This window comes from Temnothorax longispinosus, chromosome 6, assembly GCF_030848805.1.
Source record: "Temnothorax longispinosus isolate EJ_2023e chromosome 6, Tlon_JGU_v1, whole genome shotgun sequence".
Taxonomy (NCBI): domain Eukaryota; kingdom Metazoa; phylum Arthropoda; class Insecta; order Hymenoptera; family Formicidae; genus Temnothorax; species Temnothorax longispinosus.
This window is the reverse complement of record NC_092363.1, coordinates 3,923,179-3,942,298: the sequence shown is the minus strand read 5'-3', so window position 1 is coordinate 3,942,298 and position 19,120 is coordinate 3,923,179. Positions and strand designations below refer to the sequence as shown.

At 43.2% G+C, this 19,120-nt stretch overlaps 1 protein-coding gene across 3 annotated transcripts in view; it reads left to right on the top strand.

The window, feature by feature from the left end:
* LOC139814234 (leucine-rich repeat, immunoglobulin-like domain and transmembrane domain-containing protein 2) overlaps positions 1 to 19,120 on the top strand; it is a 46,350-nt gene continuing 27,230 nt past the window's right edge. For all 3 annotated transcript variants that reach the window (XM_071780351.1, XM_071780350.1, XM_071780349.1), the window contains exon 1: positions 1 to 4,672. In XM_071780351.1, coding sequence (XP_071636452.1) covers positions 1,281 to 3,188 — 1,908 coding nt within the window. In that variant the 5' untranslated portion in view covers positions 1 to 1,280 and the 3' untranslated portion in view covers positions 3,189 to 4,672. The remainder of the gene's footprint in view (positions 4,673 to 19,120) is intronic.

The window sequence follows — 19,120 nt, the reverse complement described above, 5'->3', positions numbered from 1 at the left end:
GGAGAGAGACGGAGAGAGAGGGCAACGCGAGATGAAGATACGAGGAGAGGAAAGCCGCGCGAGAGGGTGTCTCTCTGTTTCGCTGCCGGGGGTTTCGCAGTCTCGCATTTCAACAACGACGACGCCGAACGTCGCTGGTGTCGCCGTCGCCGTTTTTTCCCTCGAGCAAGGGAACGCGCGCGCGCGTGAACGATAGATAGAAGCGTTAAGAAAAGAAGAGAGAGGGAGAGAGAGAGACAGATGTCGACAGATATAGAGAGTGGGTGAAAGGGTGAAAGGGGGAAAGAGAGAAAGAAGAGGCGAGGGGGCTCGCTCGCGAACCCTCGTACGTTGGCCCCCGGCGCAACGAGAGCAGCGTTACGCTCGGCTAGCACGACGGGGCACCTCGTGAGAATTCGGGTATCAGGGGTGCTTCCGTATAGTAGCGGCGGTGGTCGGTGATGTGAGTGGTGGCGGTGGTGGCCTGGTGGTAGCGGTGGTGGTGCCGTCGCTGGTGGTAGTGGTGCGGTTACAGTCGATACGGCGTGGCGGAGGCGCCGAGGAGCTTCTCGTCGGGGACGACGCAAGTGGTGCACGTTGGTGGGCGCAGATTTACGTAAGAACGACGACAACGACGGCGACGACGAGGACATGTCCGCCTGCTCGTCCGCTTACTAGTGACGTCGTATGTGCTGGTCGCTGGTCGCGTGTGCGCACGTGTGACGCCGCCAATGGATACTCGACGAAGTGGCTGATCGAAAATCCGAGGGGACGTCCTCGGTGGTTTGGGCTCGTCGAGCGCGCGCCGCTCGCAGAGCGAAGACGAAGGAACGCAGCGAGTGCTATAGCGGCGAGGGGTGCTGGGAAAAGATTCGCGAATGGACGAGACGGGTCCGTTCAATTTCGATTCTCCTCCTCGTAATTCGCCACAGTGCCCAGCGAGGACTCCGAAGAGCCGGCGGCTCCGGATTAATTTCAAGGTGTGTGAAAGGAGCAACAGCCAATAAAAGAAGAATCGTAAAGAAGAAAACACTAGGGAGGAAGGAAGGAAAGGGTACAAGTGCGAGAACTCGGAAAGCAGGAGGATGGGCGTAAGATCGGTCCCGAGAGGCTTCTCCGCGCAGAAGACGCTTCTCGGCCGTCGTTGAGACGACGCGAATCTCGAGTGTCGTCGGGAGAGAGCAAGGCACAGAGAGAGAGAGAGAGAGAGAGAAAGAAAGAGAGAGAAGAGTCGAGTCGAGTTGCGGGACGTCGAAAGTTCGCTACGACGACGACGACGACGACGACAATAACGATCCATCATGGGGGTCTCGGTGTTCCTGCTTTACGCGGTAACGGTGCTCGGCGTGGCAGCCAGCGACAATTGCGCCGACAAGTGTTCGTGTAAGTGGAAGAGCGGGAAGCGCACGGTGGAGTGCGTGAATCGCGACCTGACCAGCATACCGGAGTGGATCGATCCAGAGACCCAGGTGCTGGACATGAGCGGCAACAACATCTGCCACCTGCCGAACAACATATTTATACACGTGCGGCTGACGAATCTGCAGCGTCTCTACCTGCGTGAGTGCCGTATTGACCGGATCGACAGCAAGGCACTGGCCGGCTTGACGAATCTCGTCGAGCTCGATCTAAGCAGCAATCTGCTGGTTGCGGTGCCGAGTTTGAGCTTCACCGACACGCCATTCCTACGCGATCTCGTGCTCGCGTACAACCCGATCAAGCGGATCCGTCCGCACGCGTTTAAGAGCACGCTGAATCTGGTGAAGCTCGATCTGTCGCACACGCAGCTCGCCGAGATCGAGGGCAAGGGCTTTCACGGACTGGATATGCTCGAGAGCCTCAAGCTGAGCAACAATGCATTGTCCACTCTGCATCCGGGCACCTTCGAGCCGCTCAACAAACTCACCAGTATCGAACTGCACGAGAACCCGTGGGTCTGCGATTGCCATCTACGCGAGATGAAGATGTGGCTGGTGAAGCATAATCTGCCGATGATCGTGGCGCCCGTGTGCCACGGGCCTCAGCAGTTACTCAATCGTGCCTTCACCGACCTCGGTATCGACGACTTCGCCTGCCGACCGATCCTGCTGATAGCCAGCCGTTACGCCGAGGCCACCATCGGCGAGAATGCCAGCATCGAATGTCGCGTGAGCGCGATACCACCCGCAAAGGTCAAGTGGTATTGGAACGGCCGGCTGCTGACCAATCACTCGGCCTTCAGCAGCTATCAAAAGATCCTCATCTTCGAAGAGGGCCAGTTTAGAAAACGAAGTACCCTCATCCTGACCAACGCACAGGAGGCTGACTCCAGCGAGTTCTACTGCGTCGCCGAGAACCCCGCTGGCTGCGTCGAGGCAAATTTCACCCTACACGTGTCCCTGAGAACGGCGGGCATGTCGACTTTAGGTTCGGGTCAGATCGCGGGGATATCCGCCGCGTTAGTGGTGCTCATACTCTTCATCCTACTCATCATCCTCGTCCTGTTCATTCGTCTACGTAGAATGCCGCTGAAGGACGTTAAGTCGTCGGCGCCGATGGAGGCGGCGACCGGCGACGGTGTCGGCAGCGGCAGCGGTGGCGGCAGCGGTGACAACAACCCGCCGTCCGCGACCTCGACCACCCGCAGGAAACACGAGGAGATCGAGACGACGTCGTTCGCGCTGGAATCAAAACCGCCCGCTTCGTTGCACCTGAGCTACGTGCAGAGACCGCACGCGGCCGTGGTGCAGGAGAGCGAGTACAGCACGATCAGCCGCTTCGACGACCAGAATCAGTCCGCGGTGGCGGCGATGCCGGGCGCCGGGTGTTTCTCGTCGACGACGTCCTTGATGCCGATCGATAATCCGGATCTCATCAGGGACACCCGGCGCGGCTCCACCGAGGACATCACGCCTTACGGCGTCGCCGATTACGGCCGCGTCGAAGCGTTGGACGACGCCGGCAAGATGCTCTACACCAGCTGCCTGTGGGAGGCCAGGGACAGCTGCGGCAGGACGTCCGCCGTCTCGGTGAACGCGTACCCGTCGAAGGAGCAGCTCGCGGTGGTCGCGCCGGTCGTCGAGCAGTTTCCGCCCGGGGCGAAGCAGATGAGAGTCTGGCAGAAGGGCGTTCCGGTGCTGCCGCCGGTCTCGGCGCTGAAACGCGTCCTGGGATCCACGCGCAGCTCGCCCGACGAGGGTTATCAGGAGGGCACCGGCACCGACGTCTAGGTACCGCTACTTCATTACTGCGACGCCCGGCACCGTTATCTGGAGCTACGTAGACGGCACCAGGAGGACGACACCGACTGCTAAGAGAGGAACGAAGGAGAAGAAGAAGAAGAAAAAAACAAGAGTTGTCCTCGCGAGTGCCGGACGGGCGGTAGTGAACAGGAGTAAAAATGTGTCGGACGAATCTCGCGTTTAAGTGTGATCGCGTCCAAGTGTGACGATGACCGATGATAACGCGCCATTATTGTTGTGCTCGGACTGCTTTTCGCCGCTGGACGAAAGCGTTATGCTCGCGATCGCGTTCGCGTATAGTGATCGAAGATACCGCATTATATACAGTTTCACATCCAACAGATACCACTCAAGTCGGCAGGTGCGATAACACCCTGCGATCGGGAAGGAAGGTATGGTATACAATTGCATGGAAACATGGACAAGGCGCGAGCAACGCACACAGCCCACCCCTAAAGACTGCCATAACTAAACTACCATAACTACGCGAATCGAATATGCTTAGGCGTATGCAAGGAGCTTTCGAGAGGTCGACGAACGCGTGGATCGTTACTGCAATAGGTTGACATCGTGGCCACCGAGGAACGTCTGCGACATGCATAAACGTCTCGCTCGACGCGAATAAACTGGCTCGCATGGTTGACCGTGTTAAGGATCATCACGTGCGATTAGCACGACCTTCTCGAGCCGGGCGCAATAGGCGACATGGCGAAAACGACGGCTGGGCCTTCTCGAAGAACCACCCGTGCCCGTGCTCGTCGCGAACGAACGCCCGCAAACAAGTGTTTGTAGTGGTGTGACTCTTCGAGGCGGCAATTAACGACAAAGTTAATTAAGTTGAGATGTCTTGTGTGCAATGCGTGTGGTGCAACCAGTTGGTAGATGTTCGGTTCCGTTTGTACGTGTCACGAGGGTTGTTGCCTCCAGTGTTCGATATCGACAATGTCAACTTGTACAGGATGTTCCGAAAAAATGGTCAACGAAAGACGATGATGCCTGTCGTTGCGAGTGAGACGAACCCTCGTAAATGTGTGTTCTGAAATAACTCGGAAGCTACCCACGGAAGTTGTTTGTACTTAAGAATACATAAATATCGTGATTGTTAATAAGACTTTACGATTAAGACCTTCGAGTATGCAGAAATCATCTTCAGATTCGCAGTAATCTCTCGGGAATCGTAACTGCAAATTCGATGAGAATCCAAATTTAGATACGTGTTCATTAAGATTCGCTTACACTCGCAACGATTGACACTATTATCTTTCAAAATATTGGCGTTCCCCTCTGGAAATATTCTGTGTAACGGAGCAATGAAAGATCGGTCGATCGTATCAACCGCAAGGCGACGTCTCGCGCACACGGAGTGCATACAGGAAGTGCATACACATGACGTGCATCAAGTCAGGGACGAGGAAGCGATGACGATACGCTACGTCGGCCACGTCATTGTCTGGGCAGCACAATATCGACGGGTAATACATTTGTATAACGGCTAAAGCCAAAAGCAGTTTGGGGTCTATTGGGAGGCCGAAATCTCCCGGGTAAAAAAAAAAAATACGTTAGGTGACACTCCCCTTAAGACGATAAACGGCGAGTACGAAGACTGGCAGTGCACGTTTCCGATGATGGGGATGACGCGTAGAGTTGCATAGGAAGCGAGGAACGACGCTTAATCTACGAAGTATTTCTCGCGGATTTTTTCTAGTCAATTCGGTGAAAGAAAGAGAGGAAGGAAAAGAAAGCGGAAAAAAAATACAGAAAATGAGAACGGATTTTCACGACGGAATTATTTATTCGGCGGGATGGGAAACTCGCGCTGGCAAAATGGCGCGTATTCTCAATTAAGAGAATACGCGAGGTAGTCTCGTTGTGTCAACACCTGGGTTATTCCCTCGAAGCGCTTCGGTCGACAAACTCTCACGATTACGGACCGGCGAGCCTATATTGTTGCTTCGAGTGGCCGGTCCGAGTGGCTCTCGTGTCCGAGACGAAGCCTCGCGAGAACGATCGAGTAAGGGATATGGCGGCCGGATGCCGCTCTGGATCCATACTCACGACTCCACGTTTCCCGGATTCGATCGCAATCGCGGCCTCTTGGCGGATAGTACCAATTTTTCTCGAGTACCCTATATCAAATTTGCTACGTTTTCAACTGATATAAATTTATTTTTTCAATTTCCATTTTATCCGAATACACAGCTTGATTGAATTTCTTATTTTATTTAATATTCAATTTAGCAGTAATTTTCGATATACGATTATTGTTACGCGTGGTATAATAGCAATTTTGTTTATTTCAATATTTATCAGCGTTAAAGATATATGTATATCGTATTAAATTCATACAACAAATGTACAACGGTGCCGATCAATAATATTGATGACATCGGATATTAAAGCTTTCTTAACATAAATAGATAACGTGCCATTTGCGAGCACGTGTGTAGTGACGGTGAATCCAGAGTATATGTAGGTCTCGATCATTGTCTTTTTGTGCGTGCAACGGGAACCACTGGAATCAATTACATAAGGCTGCGTGATAAGTCCTTAAAACCAATCGCGAGCGAATGTATACTATTGCTCAATCACTAAAGCTGGATTTCGCGATTGATTGGTTGGCTTATGTCTGGCGTTGGCGTCTTACGTAAGTGAGACTCTGTCGATCCACGCATTCGACGGTGAACCGTACTGTCAAGTTGAATTACTACGCTCCTATAAGGGTAACTTTGAGTCGCGCATTGAGTGATCAATTCAGAGAAAACTCGAATATTTCACAAAATTATCAGTAAGCAACGTGCCTCCGAACAGCCTACAATCATAAAATACGTTATAAAATGCAGCAATAGAAAAAAAATCTTTTGGTCATATATCATTATATTTTTCAGTTCAATCATTCGTTTTTATTGGATGTTCTTATTTTACTGGATGTTTTTAGTTTATTACGCGTCATGTATTTTCCAATTTGGTATGCTGTCTTTTTCCGGAAGAAAAAAAAATTACTTTCTTTAATCTATCTGCAACAAAAAGGCTTATGTTCTTGCGGCGAACAATTTAATCAAAGTTACGAGCCATTTCCTCAGGCACCAATTTGTCCTGGAGACATTTTTTTACCCCTACAAGAAGGCAAGCAAATTCGATCTGATAAGTCAAAAACGCCAGTCGCGAGTTTCGTTCGATCCCCATCTAAAGTGTGTCGACGTGCGTTTATTTTGTATGTCGTATATAAGCATGTACCCGTGTGCGTGCGCGTATGTGTATGTGGATGAGTGTGGATGCGCGTGTATCCGTGTTTGCGCGTACGCGTTTTCCGTTCGTCGAAAAAGCTCGCGGCCGAGATAGCGCGCGCGCAATTCGGCGCTTTTGCGTTTATCACCGATTGTTCTATAGCGTATCGCGCGGAACGACCGGGTTTTCTCTGCTCAATGATCTCGAAACCGTATCCGTCATATCGGAAAAAAAAAATAACAACAGCGCCCCGGAAATAGCGCCCGCGGCCACTCCGGACGATATGTCGCGTGCACACACAGAACTGGATCGCTCGGACTTTTGCATTAGTTCTTATATCTAGAGAAAAAGGGGGCGAGAGTAGACGACATACACGTGACATATAAGTAAATAAGGTTGACTCTACGAGCTCTAATACGATTGTACTGAATATTCTAACAGCAGTTACAGGGATTACTTACGGAACTTCTCTATCTGACAATTTCTATTTTCCGTTGCCCGTAATTAAAAGTCGTAGTAATTAGCCGGACTTAAGTGACGAGGAAAAAGTTCATAGGGATGTAAAGCGAGTGACAACAGTTACGTTGCTTTGAAACGAAAACGAACTGGTCGCCGTTTGGCTACCATTCTTCTCACACGGATGTGAGTTGGTATATACGTGTAAAAGAAGACGAGGTGATCTTCGTGAAGCTAGCGACCCATTTTTAGAATTTTCAACATAATTAATGGAGTCCCCCGTCTTTCTTTTCATTTATTTGTTTGTTTCCATGACTTTAATTGCTATCTTATCCGAGTAAACGGATTACGAATAACCGAGTTTCGTTTCCTCCCTTTTTTATTTCTCGCGGAAATTTTCGTTTCGTAACAATTTCGATTTGAGGAATGCGCCGTTACCCAATCCTACCTATCATTCGTAGTGATCCGCTCGTTAATCTACGCGAACCGAATTCGTCCTCGAAAAAAATTTCGTTTGAAACTTCTACGTGCAGTTTCGCTTACATACACGATACTAAAAAAAAATTGTATGGTATACAAAGCTCGCGAGTTTTTCCGCTTTACGGACGTCGCGGCGTCGTTGCGCGTTACTTCCGAACTTGCAATCCCTCATCTTGGATCGTGTGACCCTTGCATTTCGTAAAATTACATTAAAAACGCGAACTAACGAAAAAAATGTCGCGTTCATTTTTTTACAATTATTACCTGCTTATACTTTAAAATATGCTTTTGGGCGTTCTCGCGCATACCGGCATGTCGATCGCTCAAAGCAGCCGAGAGTCAACTGTTGCGTGCAAGTGAGTCTTTATATCTGATTTCCACTAGTTTTTTTTTTATACCTTTCGATCGACGTGGCACACAACTGAGTGCCGTAACGCCACATGCCAGGTCAATATACGCAGTGATAGCACTCGTTGTCTATAGCGACTGTAAGGCACGTGAGGTCTAGAACCTCACAACTCAATACGAGCTACATCGATCGAGGAATCAGGAAACGCGATGTTAATTGCTATTTATTGTCAAAATCAAAGTGCGAATCTTTGAGGTGTAGTCGTTCATGCGATATCACAATGTTATTTAATAAAAATTTCTACAAAACGCGTTGGATAGAGCAATCTAACGAGTTCGAATCTGATCCAGCTCGTCGGAAAATTACACAAACGCAATACTGCTAGGAAACACTAATTATTTATGAAACTATAAATTGGGGCACGATAGAGATCATATTATAAAGAATTAATAATGTAATGAAATACATTATGTATTTCATTATCCGTTGATATCATTCAACTCATAAAGGAAAGATATTCTAAATTTGAACACGTGCATGTGATTTCACTCTTTTACAAGTGATGACGTAGTTGTTTTAATTCTCATTATCTACCTACGCTATTATGCAGGGGAATAATAAATATTTCAAACTTTGGTATTGGACTTAAAATTCTATTTTACGAGAATCACTTTCAATAGTAAGTCCCCGGGGATCACAGAACTAAGAGTGATTGGTTGCCCCATTCGTTGCTCCATTGAAAGTTTTGCGTTCTGAAAATGACTCAATAATAAAACTTAGCAAATATACTCAGAATAATGCTGTTTCGTCTCACCATTGACTTTGGTTTTCGCTTTTCTGAATTAAAGGAAAGTGCCCTATTATGAGATAGGATCCTAATATGAGATGGCGGGGTTTTTTCATGGTGGGATCAACAGATAGGGCCTATATAGGGCCTTTTAGCTTAACATATCTCATATTTGGATCCTGTCTCATAATAGGGCACTTTCCTCTACTGATCAATATAGACGCCTTTTATTTTCTGGAATCCTACTTTCGAAAAATAAAAAATTGCGTAGTTAATTATTCACACGTGGCATGCGGTATTGCGTGAAATGAAACTTTCATCGTACACACGAATGTCTGTTCTACACAGGCATAGCGATTTTATATTTGTTAATGAGGCTAACTTACCGAATAATTTATTCAAATTGTGTTCAACATTTCCACGTGCTGTTTCGCACACAATATCGGACTAATATTAAATTAATAGTTTTATTATGACATTTTCTATAATTTATCATTGATTAATTTAATACTGTGACAACAATAGCTTAGAATAAATTAAAATACATTTAACGCTAATGAATCATGAATAAACATCAGTTATATAAAGCTAGTTTAACTTTTAATGTATAATTAAGCTTTTAATCCAAGTTTTGACAACGTTTTATAAAGCTCAATTAAAATTTATTTGCAAAGTTTCGTTATTCGTCGATATCATTCGATTTATAAAAGGAAGGATATTTTAAATTTTATGCACGTGACTTTCTTTTTTCTACAACCGACAGGATGATGCAGACATCCTAATCTTTGTAATTTTTGTAACGATAACGCGATTACGTATTTGCATATTTTTACGAGAAAATATATTTGAAACACTGCCGAGAAAGGAGAAGGGGGTACACAAGACGAGCGTAAACAACCCTGTGCACATATTTTCTCACTTCTTAAGGTAATTTCGCTCGCTGGGAGAAGCTCGTTCTTCGCTCCTAGCGTGAAAATATGCTTTCGCGACCGCGACGTTCGATGCCGCGGGTCTTCGTAAAATTTACACACCTTGAATTTTCGTACTTTCGGAACCATATAGACGTATTAACATAATGTTACGCAGCGGCGGATTTAGAATATTTTGGGCGCAAAATGAGGTATTCCGAGCCCTTCGAAAAAAAAAAGATATAAAATAAATCAGATGAATTTTATAACATATATATGTGTATCCTATATCATAAATATTTTTAACTAGAGTTTATAAAATTGTTATAATGTTTTAATGTTTCTTATTGATGTGGCCGAGACCGGCCGTATAGCTTTATTATCTAGGCCAAAGTTTGCATCAGTTGTTACGGGTCATTATTATCAGAATATAGATACAGCATTCAATGGTATTTTCCCGTTGTTGTGACGTAACAAATGAGTACCATCTGTCTTAACAATTGGCAGCAATAAATCGTAGTAACTACCAATCGACCGAAAAGTATTTTAAATTAAAGCGGAAACAGGACAAGTGCATGTGTGAGAGTGAAAGAGAGAACGAGAGAGGGGGGAGAGAAAAGGAATAAGAGATTAAAAGACAAAGTGTTAATTTTACTGAATTCGTGAAGTTTTGTATACATAGGCAATAATGTACGGCAACTTTTATGGTGGACAAGCGAAGTAATGCAAGAAAATTGTGAATTATCTACAGCACTTGATAATAATGAAGCAGAGATGGACACGGTAAATAAAAGGGAAGATATTTATTCGCGGTGGCTTCGCACATACAACAAGGTGTGAATGATAAGTGTTTTCTACAACCTCGAAGTACGCGCGGCAAATTAATTGTCGTTACACTATAATAGCGCGCCACGTTGGTAATTTTGTACCCGGTTGAAGTAGCGAGATTAACTTCTAATCCGGCGTTCTCTCTTTTTAACTTAATTGAAGAAAATGTGGACAGACAGAAATTAAAAAAGCAAAAGGATACTGAATTTTAAAATAAGGACGCATATCTTAGTCTTTTTTAAAGACATTAAAAACAAGTTGCGTTTTAAAGTACTTTAAATCGCGTCTTAAGATACTTAAATCGATTTTAAACACATACACGTGACTGCCAGATGTGTAACCACGGGTCAAGAGTTAATTTCGTTCATGATGCGTGACGTTATTTCTCTCCGATTTGTTAAAAAGAATTATACAGATATCCGGAAATATATCTAACATAACATCTATTTATAAATATCCAGTTGTTACATAAATAACGTTCATGAAGGTGCGATGTATTTTTAGATGGAAGTAATTGAATGAATTTCTGATACAAGTACTCAGGTATGATTAGGTAGGGTTGCCAGAGATCTTTGTGTATGTGGAGTTGCCCTAGATTTCAAGGCGACGAAGATAACGGCGTTATATCGCAAATTTAGGAACCTAATTTAATTTTTGAAATCTTATAATTATATACGTTTCAAAACGAGAAGAGTAAACAGATTGAATCGAGGAACATATTGAAGGTATAGAACAGAGAGTAACGCCCTTATTTATAAAATACAAACTTTGTTTTTACGTAATCGTAAACCGTACTACGTAGTTCCTGTATGTCGAAGGGAAAAATCTGGCAATCCTGAGAGCACGAAGAAAGGCACCGAGATACGCATCGACGTAACGCGTCGACCTCGGCCTTAAAAGCTGCCCTTTACAATTAGACCGAGTGTTACAAACCGCGTTGCCGCGACTCGTAACCGGCTATGCGCTCCGTGTTAACGCTAGTAATAACATTAATGAGTAACTCTTTAACGTGCGCTCCAACAAGCGGCCCGAACACGCGAGTCCTGCGAAAAATCCTCGCTACAGGTTGTTGGCTCTGTTAATAACCCGTGCGGTAACACATCCGTAACGTATGCATCATCCTTATTATTGGGACATAGACCTTCGTATATATGTATATATATATATATATTATATATACAACCTGAGTTTTCTAGCCCCTCTCTATCAATTTTACATTTTTTATCGTAATTTTAAAGCGCTGAGCGCATATCTACGCTTCTATTGCGGACAATAAAAATTTCAGTTTTAAAGATAATAGGACGTCGACGGCGTCTACAGGCTATTGTTTGAAACAATAGTATCGCGTACATATGCGCTCCGTCCGAAGGGATATCACATACACTTGTACGTACCATCGCGACACATCAGATATAATCTGAAAACCGGATGAGAGGAGGAAATGTAAATCTCTCGAAAATCGCGGGAAAATGATAGGGTTGCCAACGAGATTATTTTACAAAATCTTTAGATTTGACAAAATGTAAAGCTCTCTTCGAGCTTGGAATTCTTTATACATTCCTCACATATCCACATGCTCACATATCCCGTACATTCACATATCTATATGTTTTACATATCTATATGTTTTATTACACATCATTTTACACACTTACATATCGTTACATATCTATACCTATAAGTAGTTTTTCAAGATGTCATAGTTCTCGAAGGAAACTTTGTTATTGAATTAATCCGAATTTATCTAAATTTTTCTCCTCAGCGCGGAACCAATGCATTATTGTTGGCAATCTCAAAAAGTGAGCAGAGAACGTTATTATATATCCTGCGTGCGCGCGTGTACATGTTCGTGTGCGTTGTATATGCGTATGTAGGTATGTATGTGCATTTGCCTGTAAACCGAGTGCTCGCGTGTAAGTTATAAAGGAACCGGACCTAGTTTACGACCCTTAAGACGTGCCCGCCAAAGGGGGCAACCACTTTTAAGGATGTTAACGATGTACAAATGTGTAATTTAGTGTCGCAGAAAGAATCCATCTAATGGCGCGGTGTATGACGACGAATATATAAGAAAAATAAACGAGAAAAAGTATATAAAAATATTTCTTTTATTTTACAAGTAACGAGATGGAAGGGCGTGCGTATGATTGCGATCCGTTTTAGAGGGCATAGGCGTATCTATATTTCCAAGATTACGCACTTTTTTGAAGGTATACATAAATAGAGCAGAATATACCGTTCAAGACGGAAATTGTTGATGAAAGAAAGGGAGGCGAGAGAGAGAGCGCGCGCGTGCGATACGCTGTCATAAACCCACATGTACGGTAAAAATCATGTGCTATAAGGGCAGTTGTCGAAATAAAATTTTTTTCGATCGAATAACTGGTTTTTGTTCTTCCTATCCAGCTACAAGTTTGTTATTTTTTAAGATAATAAAAAAAATGCGAAATTGATAGAAGCGGAATGTAGCAACATTTGAAACGAACTGAGAATATGATTACAGAAATAAATATAAATATAAATCCTGTAGTTTTTGTAAGCACCAGAAATAATGAAAAAAAAAAGGAATAAATATTTCAGACTTCGTCTGCGCATAACTATTTAAAACCAATGTGATTACATTTTTATTCATGTTCAAGAATTATTTATTTGACCCATTTGTCCATCAAATTTTCTGAATAAAAGATGAGAGCCTGATGTGCAATTTATATATAATTTATTTTCAAATATCTTTACAAAATATATTAATTTCACCGCTTAAATAACTTATATTCCTAGAGTTTACGAATTTAATTTAAATGCATCTTATACACCTAAAATAGTGATTAAAAATTATCACATATGTTGAAAAGGAACCTCGATAATTCCAGTGCACTGTATCATAAATATTTATCGAGGATTTAACATTATTCGCCATTTTCGTACGTTTATTTTCTACCGTGTTAATGATCATAAATGTCTACGGGCACGTGCGCTAACACGATCTGTCGATATGTCGTTATTTTCGTCATTGCGTTTATCTGTTGACATTAAAAAGAGGTATTGAACGGGAATGTGGGCTCGAGCCATGAGATTTCGAGCGACTGTCAAACAAACGCCGGGAACGAAGAGCGGAGAGATAGATCGAAGACAGGCAGGACGATGGTGCTCTTGACGTTTGACGAGGAGGAATCCCCTATCCGTCATTATTATAAGCGGCACTTTATCAATAGAAAGAGGGTCATCTCGTGTCAGATCGATCCGCTTGCATTTGTCAAAGTGAGAAATTATGATGGGTCTCGCATACATACATCATGTAAAAGGATCGCGTGAAAATTCAATTGGAAAGTATTCCGCGACGTATAATATGCGAGTAATATATGAAGGGAGGGATACGCGTCGAATCGTGATGTGCGTATATAACGAAAGAAAATCAGCAAAAAACGAGAGAAAATGAGCGGATAAAGGAAACGTCATGTTGGATGTCAAATCTAGACTGAATTCCGCAATTTTACGTATACCCAATTACGACGTTCATAATTAAAGTCTTGAAGCATGGATTATTAAATCAGTCAGTTTACTACGCACATTTCTCATAAATATATTATATTATCTTCGCGAAAACGGAACATATTCATCATATTTTATTAATCAATTTCACAAACGTCTCTTCTGTAACGCGTATCGAGATAAATTATAGGTACATATAATTTATCCCGGATCCCGGAGTCGCGAGTCGCGAGTGAATTGTCTAAAACGGATTTTAAGTAAATACGGACACGCAAATTCTACAGCAAGACCGCCGATAGCATTCCGCCGGATTTCTGGCCGAAAACGACGCAGCCTGATTGAAACCTGAACGGCCGAATTGCATCCGGCGACACGGGCGTTGCATTCTGAAATTTCATATCCAACAATCGCGTTATAGCAACAATGCCTTGATTGGTATCATTCTATCTGTGCCGTCTGTCCCGCGTTTCTATTTGTAACAAAAAATCAATATATCCGCATGATGTTCTCTGTCCCCTCCCCGTCAATCTGTCCCACCATTCCCGCGCTCTCCTTTGCTCCCAATCTTTACACGGATAGCACAGTTATTCTACATCCATATATGTATCTCTAACGGGATGAACGCGTTGTTGGGATACACGACAAATGCACGAGCACATGCTTTAGCGTTAGATTTAACGGTATTGTGCGTATTCATGTTTTTTCGAGTGAAAAAGCACGACGGCTGTAAAAAGCTGCAACTGCATTGTACAATGAAGAGAAAGAGAGAGAGAGAGAGAGAGAGAGAGAGAGAGAGAGAGAAAAGGGAGAAAAAAACAATATCGTTTGAAAGGGCAATCGGTTATTATTTTCTGTACTACTGTGATGTATCGGGTATCGATTGTGTGTTAGCAGAAATACCGTTATCTGCGTCTACGAGACAAGGCAGGTATTGTTTCTGATGTTAACCGTAATATTGCCACAGTCGTGCGGTTGTATATAATATTTATATTTGCATCATGCAAAAACGCGCAGTAGCACGACAACGATGCTTCGTTCGCAATAAATACACGCAATATTTTCCGTGAATGCAAAGCAATCATAATGAAGTTGAATCATATATATTTCGTATAACAAGCTTGTCCAAATTATAAAATTGAAAATGTCGGGGAAAAAATGAAACTTTTTTTTGTACCAAATATATGTATATGGCCAGATACAAAACACCAGTTTATTTAAATTATTTAACTCACTTTTCAAATGATAAATTTTAACGCATTTGATGAATTTATCTTTTCACGTTCATACTAAAATTAAGAGTCACGATAATTATTAAACATTCCATATTATATAGCTGTTGTATTTTGGTCCCTCGTCTCTCGTCCTAATTCTAGGCAAAGTACTCGTTTTATCATTTACATCGGGATCTTGGCAGCGGCTCCAATTCAGCAGCGAGACATGGCACGGAAAAGAGCGCCTACACCATGACCGCGATGCCGAAATGCATATACCGAGTTTCATATCCATGCGCCGAGGCTTCGAATGCAGCGCGCGGACTATCTCGAAAACGTCATTATTGCGCTGCGGCATACAACTCGTGAGGGTAAACACGCGTGTGCACACGTATTAACGTACGCACAACGATACGTCGGGCATACACCGAGAAAACGACATATTATTTTCCCGAATGGTAATCGCGAATTCAGCCACGGTCTGAAAATGCGTATCGTACGGTCTTCATAATACGGCTGTTACCGTGAACTATTGCGGCGCCCGCAATTCTGGCCTGTCTCGTATTTTAGGTCGGACTCTTCAGGGATAACGCGATGTATGCACGCCCATGTTATTTGAAAGAGATATGTACATGCATTCCTATGCTAATACGAAACTTCAGATAGTCCGCAACGATATCACACACATTTTCGGTTAAAATCTAATTTGCTACAATCAATTATATAATTAAAAAGAAATATCTAAAATAAATAATGTGGATCATTTTATATCCTTACTTATGACGATAAAAATTGTATTTTAATTACAGGATTTTTGTATGAATTATAATTGTAATTGCTAATTAATAAGAAAAGGTTTGGCTTCGAAGAAAGAAACCGTAAGCTCTACACATAAATAAAAAGAATCGGTTATAGCATCGCGAATGGAGTATTCCGCGACATGGTTTCGACCTCTTTTTTTTTTTAATCGCCCGTTGCTATTCTCGCTGATTAACCGGATCTCATGTTAATTAGACGCGAGCGGAATTGCACGGACGACTGGCAATTATTATTTACGCGCGTCGTTCTTTTTCACGCTCTCGCGTGCTAGCTAGCTCGGGCCGTCGGCGCTGCCTCCGCTTCGAATTTACTTCGCGCAATTACCCATGGGTGTGTTCCTGAAATATCGCGTTCTCCACCACGTTTTGCTTTTAATTTCGTGCAGGGCCTCCGCCGCCGCCAGCGTTAGCGCGCGGTTATCCTTGGAGGGCGATATTCATTTTATTAAGCGCGCGTGCGCCGGGCATCGCGACGTGCAAAGTAAAAAAAAAAAAGAGGGAAAAGAAATGGGGAAACGAGAGAAGAGAGGAGGAAAATTTAAACGCGTGTGGGATCTTTTTGCGAGGCTCCTAAGCCCGTATTTTATCGTCCGACGTTCAAATTCGCGTGTACGTAATTCGCGCGTTACTACGTAATCTTGGGTGGCCCCGCGGTCTTGTACACGGACTGATTCGCGATCGAAGATATCGCATCGCTCGAAGAACCGCTTTCTGAACCGTCTAGATAAAGCGCCGCTGCAATTAAATCTCGAGTAACACCGAACGAGTTTTTTGAGCGCAAAGTTTGAGTATCGTTAATTGGCAAACGCCGTAGAGTTTGCTGTGCTATCGTAGACGTGTATACCTTCTAAATACCTTTCCCTCTTCTGAGTCACTCGCGAATACGCGGATTCGCGCGATACGATAAAGTTTGTTCTCCGAAACCAATTTAAGAGGCGAAACTTATACGATAATATCGAAACTCATTCGGCGAGTGTCAAGGCCATTTTTTCGCATCAAGTCCATTACATTGTGTTTTCTTAACGCATGAAGAGCCCGTCCAAAAATATGACACGTTTACTTAACGTTACCTAAATGACCCAACCGATTAACATTAATTTTAATTGCTGTGCGTAATTTTCCTGCATAACTCCTAAAGTAGATGTCAATTTAAAAAATAATGATAGGCTAACTTAGTTAAATGTCAAGTTATTTACATGTTAAAGTACTATTTAGGCGATTACGATTTTGCAGATATATATTGATGTTTTGGTGAAATTGTCATGAAATCAAACTTGCACAATTTTAAATATATGTATATGGAATTATTTGAGTTTACATTATGCATTACATAAAATTACATTACTTTGAAGGATACAGCTGCTTTGAAGTAATATGTAAATATATCTAAAAATATCCATAGTTGCGTGTAATGCACTTTGCGATATACTTATACACTGATAATATTTACAGACGTCATCGCGCGCTTGGCTTTTCCCGGAATAACGATAAGCAAACGCTACGGTAGAGTGGGAGTGAAAAATCTCGTTTTAAAGTCCGCCAGGAGCCGCACCTGTAAATTAAACTTTAATCAAAAATTCCCGCGGAGCAAAGAATAGCCCCGACCGAGTTACGCTCTTGTAGTGAACCATAGGTCCGTTGGGTATACCATGGAAAAAAAGATACGCGCCATGATCTGCTTAACTCCCAGCAGCTTTATCGAAGTTGAATTTCAGATCGGGTCGATAGGTCCGCACCGCGCGTCGCGAATTATTTCCACTTGCGAGATTAGAAATACGTTTTTAGCCGCGATATCAGTAGTATACGGGTTAACGTCGCTCCAAATTACCGCACGATTGGTCGATTAATTCCATTTTCTCTAATAACTATATCGAACCCACGGGCATGTCCCGCTCGCATCCGAAATCGAATCACCGCGCGTCGACAGTCAATCCATCGCGTCAATTTCTAAGTGATTGCGTGTCGATACGCTCGATTAGTCAACCGAAATTCGGTGACAGCTTCGCGGTGGGACGTGTCAAATCGACGAGGAAAAATTTCAAGTCAATTCCGCTGTCTGGGATTCACCCCCACGATTACAGCCATACCGGGACTTCGGCATCTAAATCTATAATCAGTGTATCTTATAGATAATATATATATATATATTTATATAACTTTGTATTCTCGTAAATTCTATTTTAGTATTGAAAAAGACTTAAGTGAAGTCGAAACGTTTATCTTATATCCATTACATTTATGAATAAGATTTATTTCTAATATACTACCTTGACTTTAGCTCGTATTGTTAGCCCATTATTCCCTCCCTAATATAACTTTATATATATCATGTAAATATAGTATATATAATTTTACTTGAGATTACTTGATTTTATCTCAATCTTGTAGAACAAGTTCTAAAACATTCCTCCTATTCTGTAATTACATTTAATGGGTCATATTTAACTGAGATATTTAAGTACTGTCTAATTGACTTATATTAGTAAAACGATATATTTAACCTTTTAATTAATTATAGTTGCAGAGCTTGCGAGCACGTTACGACGATCCGCGATAAGAAATCACCTCTCTCCATTTCACATTTTATGTGGCACATTTTCATCGTGGGGGAGGGAGGGGGAGGGGGGAGCGCCGTTTAACAGTTCGAAGAAGTTTGCGCAAACGAGTGAAATTACTTCAAATTTCCGTACGGAACAGAGGCCGGAGAATAACGGAGGAACGCGGAGGAACGTTACGCCGCACGGCGGCGTACGTTAATACAGATGTATGAATTACTGTCACGTACCGCGAAGGTTTTCTGTACGCGATGCGTAATTTGTACCGCTGCCTGCGCTCCGTCGTGAGATGAATAAATCATTCGCCACTTATCACGCGGAAACTTTCGAACATGCAGACGCACACACGCACACAGACAACACACAACGTCGTTGATCCCACACGCTGGTCGTTGCGGAGTCATATGTAATATGCGCAGTTTAGCTGCAGTTTACCTATTCCCCGAGAGCCCTTTTTCGCCCCGACTTCAAACATATAGATATATACGCGTATACGTATATATATATATATATATATATATATATATATATATATATATATATATATCATATATACGTGTGAAGGACGACGTAACATCCAAACGACAATTTATCCTAGAAGCGTCTCTCTCGAACGACGTTAGATATTATTCATCTGAGAATCTCGGGACTCTTCCTGACCCGACGAAGATCCAAGAGGGCCGACGGGCTGCTTTTCTTCGCGAGAGATGAGAGAAATGGACGAAGACGGATTTCCGGCGAGTCGCTTGAGGGATTAAAATCTTTTTCTGAAAGACATCGCTGTAAAGGGAGTACTTTAAACCGCAACAAACAT